This window comes from Odocoileus virginianus, chromosome 3 (genome assembly GCF_023699985.2).
Source record: "Odocoileus virginianus isolate 20LAN1187 ecotype Illinois chromosome 3, Ovbor_1.2, whole genome shotgun sequence".
Lineage (NCBI taxonomy): Eukaryota > Metazoa > Chordata > Mammalia > Artiodactyla > Cervidae > Odocoileus > Odocoileus virginianus.
In genome coordinates this window covers 20,198,445-20,204,444 of record NC_069676.1, presented here as the reverse complement: position 1 = coordinate 20,204,444, position 6,000 = coordinate 20,198,445, and the positions used below count along the sequence as shown (strand labels likewise).

At 37.1% G+C, this 6,000-nt stretch overlaps 1 protein-coding gene across 6 annotated transcripts in view; it reads right to left on the bottom strand.

Moving 5' to 3' along the window:
• Positions 1-334: 334 nt before the first annotated feature.
• ACSL6 (acyl-CoA synthetase long chain family member 6) overlaps positions 335-6,000 on the bottom strand; it is a 64,268-nt gene continuing 58,602 nt past the window's right edge. For all 6 annotated transcript variants that reach the window (XM_020906946.2, XM_020906944.2, XM_020906947.2 and 3 more), the window contains one exon: positions 335-2,632. In XM_020906946.2, coding sequence (XP_020762605.1) covers positions 2,495-2,632 — 138 coding nt within the window. In that variant the 3' untranslated portion in view covers positions 335-2,494. The remainder of the gene's footprint in view (positions 2,633-6,000) is intronic.

Genomic DNA, 6,000 nt, shown 5'->3' with positions numbered 1-6,000 from the left:
TACAAAGATGACTTTTATGGCAAAAGGAAAGAAAATGGTATATATTCTACTTTATATCTTTATAAACAACAATATCAGTTTGTAAAATGTGAGAATTACCAACAAACTTGAATGAGAAACAGAAAAAAGGCCAAACATTTAAGAACATGTTTATGCTTAAGTAATTGATTGCTGTTACACCTTTGGATTTAAATTGGATCTGATGTACACTATGAATGTAAATATCTTAAGTATAGAACCTTTTTCTATATTGGTTAAAGAGAAATACAAACTTTTTCCCCTCAAAATAAAGTTGGGAAATCTGAGGCAAGAAGGATTTTCTTTCATTAACACATACTGTTTCATTTCTATTTTATTAAAAAATTCAGTAAACAGAGAAAAAAATAAATGTACATGCAATATATTTAAGGCCGGCTGTTTACTTTTCTCAGCACTTTTCTCACCTGTTTATATGCCCAAGTGTGACGATTTTCATGAGGATTAGGAAGGCTAAATAGAAACTTAAGATCTTTAAAGTGAGGAAAAGAAATCTTAAGTTACCCATAATCAGTTATCTCTATTATTAGGTAAAAATGGAATCAAAATAAAATGGAAATTATTTGCTTAAAATTACAGTCTAAAATCCTTTGTAAACAAAGACAAATGTGAAATTTAGTTGAGTGGAAGGACAAAGGGAAACAGCTTCATTTTCTTCAAGATGTGAAGCTACTCGCCTTTAAGATAGTATGAATATCCAATTCAGGAGGTGATTTTCTTTTAATTAGTCACATATATATTAAATATAAAAAATAAATGTTATATAGATGTGGCCTTGCACATTTTTAGTATTTGTTTGTTTAGAAATGCCTTTAAAAGTTAATGTGCATAGAACTGGGTTATTTACCATAAGTCAAATCTTAAGTGCAAGCAGTGGGACTGCAGAGAGAATCCAGTAAAGGAATATGTAGAAGACTGGATAAATACATCAAATAAAACTGGGGCTGGTCCACTATTGCAAAGACTGAAATGTATCACCTCTGGTGCAGATTCATCTAGTAAGCCTGTGTGATTATGCAGTTTCTAACCCACAGCCTTATTGACAGTATGGATCTGCTCCTGGTGAAAGGAGCTTCTGGACTGTGACCACTGCCCCCGTCTATTTTCAGATCCTGGCTCTACAGATTAAAACACTTTAAAAACACTTTCCTAGGGACAGTTTCTTCTTCAGATGCAGTCTGTAGCTTAGGACTTAATTGCTGTTCATGCTGGGCTTTAATTATATGACACTGTTGGCACCCAGGTACAAGAAGTATTTAAGCACATAATACAAGAGAGGAGGTTTTCATGGGTACTTAGAAGTGTTTAGAGATTCTGTGCGTGAAATTATTCCCCAAGGAGACAGTTATCTATGATGGACTTAGGTAGTTTTCTAGGGGTATTTTGAAGAGGTTCTTCAAACATATGTTGTTGAAAAATTATTTTATTTGGAGATGACATCCCCTCCTTCCTACATCCTGCCTTGACAGTCTTATTGGAAGAAAGAGAAACTGTTCAGAATTATTGCCACATATGTTTCCCAGGCCTGGCATAGACATGTTGAAAATGGAAGACTGGAAGAACCCAGCAAGGAAATTTGGTATATTAATTGATGCCCACCGTGAGAAATAATTCTGGGTTTCTTATCCCAAGTCTTCCCTAAAGCTCCATCCAATGTAGAGTCAACAGATAACTTTCATAATACACGTGGTAAGACATCCATGAATATACACATACTATCCTTAAAATAGTTGTATATTACATTACTTCTGGGTAGCTCCTAATATTTTAATAAGCTTAATAAATAAGGAAATGGATTGAAAAGTCTTTGTAAAATGTTATGTAAATATAACATTTGTTTTAAGAATGTTTGAATTTGCATTCATCATAAATAAAAGTAAAAATTGGACAGAAAACATTTTCACACCAATAAGGATTATTATGTTTAAAGAATCTGAAGTTATGTAGCTATGAAGTTATGTAGAAGTTATGTATCATGTCTGTTTCAGCAAGATTCTGTATTAGTTTTCATTTAAGTCTGATTTAATTGTGATTCTGACCATCAGTTATCAAATAAGGCAGTCCACCTTGCCTCAATATTTGCCATACCTGTTTACTATTTCAAAAATAATTAAGTACAATGTATCAGTTATGTTTTTCCTTTATATTTAATAGAAGTTCTGTGAACATTGAGAATATATTACTTTTAGTGGTACACAGTTCTTAAGAAAAGTCAATTTTTTTACAATGCCACTTGTGATATTTTTAGCAGCTTGCTACAATATCATTGTAATAAAAATAAAGTGTACTCAGTGATGAGAGAGAAATATTGTTAAAGACCTCTAGAGACAGGAAAAGGCTCAGTCATAAGGTCAAGTGCTTTTCATTTTCCGCTGCATCATTCTGACTTGTTACTTTCAAGAACAACTATAATATTGCTACATTGTCCATTATACGGAGAAGAACTTTTCCTTGAACTTCACATGGAGGTTGAGTAAAGCTCTTCTATTTGTTTTTTGAAGTACTCTCTCAGCTCAGGTCTCTTAGCCTTTAGGGTCGGTGTCAGCAAGCCATTTTGAACTGAGAACATATCAGAATGGATGTGTATGGCTTTAACCTAAAAACCAAATGCAGAATACATCTTTATCAGGAGTATAACACAGCATTCATAGCATATATGGTAGAAGTAGACAGGCATATGGGAATAGAAATACTGATATAAAAACAGGCCTATTTAAAAAGTCAGAGTTATTGTAACAGCATGCCAGCTTATTTGATAGATCTGAAAGCCACCTCATCCCCTTCTTACTCCTCCATTTAGCCAGTCAACAGAAATGAATGAGTTCCTTACTCCGTACCAGGCACTGAGGACAAAGAGGAATCACGAGCGCCCCTGCCCTTGGGGAGTGCACACTGGGCAATTACTGGAGAGAATGGTACACACAGGAGGAAGGGCACCTAACTCCAGGGAGCCTTCCCAAATTAGGGGAGTGTTAAAGAACAAGCAGGAGTTAACCAGTTAAGGAGGAGAGGTGGGTGAAGGGCATTCCAGGCAGAGGCAACCACATGAACACAGCTACAGGAGTGAGAAATAGCAGAGTATGAAGAAGGACATCCAAGTGGTTTCTTTTTGTAGTTGCATGAAATAGGAGGCCAAGGAGGTGGCAGATGAAGCCGAATTGGTAGATGGGGCAGTTTTAGAGGAAGATAGTAGGAAGGCACTGAAGATTTTTATACAGGGCAATAACACAGCTGAATACACATTTTATAAAGTTCTCTCCAAGAGAAACGTGAACATGGCTTTTTAAAATGTTAAGACTAGAAGCAGGGAAACCAATCAGAAGGATCTGACCAGTCCATATGAAAGAAGGTAAGGGCCTAAGTTTAGAGCAGTGACAGAGACAGTCAAGTAAGCGGTTCTGAGAGAGATTCAGAGAGAAATGAGATGAAATAAGGAAGAGGCAGTTTTGAGGACTCCCAGGCTTCCGGCTTGGAGGGCTGCATGGAAGAGATGCCATTCACAGGAGGAATATAAAATCTAGGTGGGACATGAGTAAACGTTAAAAAAAAAGTTCTGCCAGAAAATTTTATTGCATTATTGGAAGGAGGAATGGAGAGATCAGGTGTAGTGTTCATGGTGCTTATTTCCATGAGGCAGATCCCAAGCCTCCTCATACACAGTCTCTCTGCAATGCTGAATGGGGAGCCAGAGAGAAAGAGCAACTATTCTGGGAAGGCCTGGGCAGGCTCCTCTCTTGCGGGATTCCAACTGAAAGAGTCACTGTCAATTCAACAAGGACTTTTATCATCTGGGCTTGAGCTGAATCCTGGAATGACAGTCTCCAAAAAATTGTATCCTGACTGACAACTGGGTCTACCTTTAGTTATTTTGTTGAGATAACAGATCCATATTATTAAATAGCAAAGGAATCACTATATAAAGCCTTAAAAAATTAAATGTGCTAAATACACATATACTTTCACTTGCTGTTTCGCTGAACTGATCATTTATTGAGCAACTGCTATGTGTCAGGTATGGTATAAGGCACCAGGGATGCAAAGAACAAGACACAGTCTCTGCCCACATGGGCTTACAATCTAATGAGAGATGCTGCCATGTGAATGTTACTACTATAGGGACAAGCAGTTGTCCGCTGCTTTGCTAGTATCGTTCCCCACCTTCCATGCTAATAAAACCAGGTTTTGTTTGGGGCCAAAATGGTCTATATGTAAACTATGACAATCCTATTCCCTATTTCCAAGCCTCCCTTGAGACTAAGCGGGTAATCATGAGATCCATTTTTGGCTACTGAGAAGGGAAAGTTTTTGCTTTCCTCATGAAAGTTTCAGATATACCTATTTCTACTCACTCCCCCTTATTCCTTCCTTGAATATGGACAATGTCCAAAGCTGTGGCAGCCACTTTGTGACCATAAGGTGATATGCCAACATACCCAGAATGGAGAGCGGGAAGACAGACAGAGTGCCCAGGGCTTTGAAGACCTGTACCTGCCTTGGACATCCTGTCTTGGACTTCTTATGTGAGAAAACCACAAAAATACACCCTGTGTATGTAACATACTGAGGGTATTCTTTTAGAGCTGAACGCATTTCTGACATAGCCCCTAACCCCACCTGGGTCAGGATTCACTGGAAAGGGATGCTTGAGTTAAACTCTGAAGGATAAGTAGGCTTTGGCCAGATGAAAATAGCAAGGGGAAGGGAGAGGCTGCTCTATGGCTCCAGTAATGGGGGTGTGGGTTACAGAAGCCAGGAGAACAAGAGTGCAAGGTCCCTGTGTTACATGCTACTGTCATAGGAGAACTGTTACTTAAAATCCATGGATACAATCAGGAAATGACTTATTTAAAAAACAAAACAAAATACTCTCACACCCATTAGGATGGCTATTATCCAAAAGAGAAAATAACAAGTGTTGGTGAGGATGTAGAGAAACAGAATCCTTAAGCACTGTTGGTAGGAATATAAAATAGTGCAGCCACGATGGAAAACAGTATGGCAGTTCCTCCAAAAATTAAAAACAGAATTACCATATGACCCAGCAATTCCACTTTGGGGAGTGTGTGTGTGTGGTGTGTGTATCCAAAAGAATTGAAAGCAGGATCGCATTATTCACAACAGCTAGAATGGAGAAGCAACCCAAATGTCCACTGACAGATGAATGGATAAGCAAAATGTGGCAGAGATATATGGTGAAATTTTACCTTATAAAGGAAGGAAATTCTGACACATGCTACAATACAGATGAACTTTGAGGGCATTAAGCTAAGTGAAATAAGCCAGACACAAAAAGATAATATACTTAGAGTAGTCAAAGTCATATAGAGACAGAAAGTAAAATAGTGGTTTCCAGAGACTGGGGGTAAGGAAGGAAATTTTTTGTTCAATGGGTACAGAGTTTCATTCTACAAGATGAAAAGAGTTATAGAGATGGATGGTGATATGGTTGTACATTATGAATGTACTAATGCCACTGAACTACACATTTAAAAATGGTTAAGATGGTAAACTTTATGTTATGCATATTTAACAACCAGAAAAAACTTTGGAAAAAAATCAATGCATGCAAGTAGTCACAAAAAATTCAACATGTCAAGGATTGTTTTCAAAATCTCTGATGCCAATGGTCTCGTGTTCTGGCAGGTGGATATTGTGATATGACAAAGAATTCTTTGCTCAGAAAATTCTCCATTGCATTCATTGATTTTTCAGATCAAAGACTCAATATTCAAAGAAGACCCCTAAAACAGCTACACTTTCTACTTTTTAAAAAGCTTTCAAGAAAAATTCTAACAAATTCTGGCATTTTTTAAATGCATGCTTATAATTTAAAAAATGTGATTTTTAAATGAGCACAACATTAACAAATGAGATTCCCCTTTGTCTCTTAGAAATTTGTTCAAATGAAGGAATTCACTTTTGCTGGAGAAAGAATAGCATTTTAAGGGGACCATGTGTGGTGAG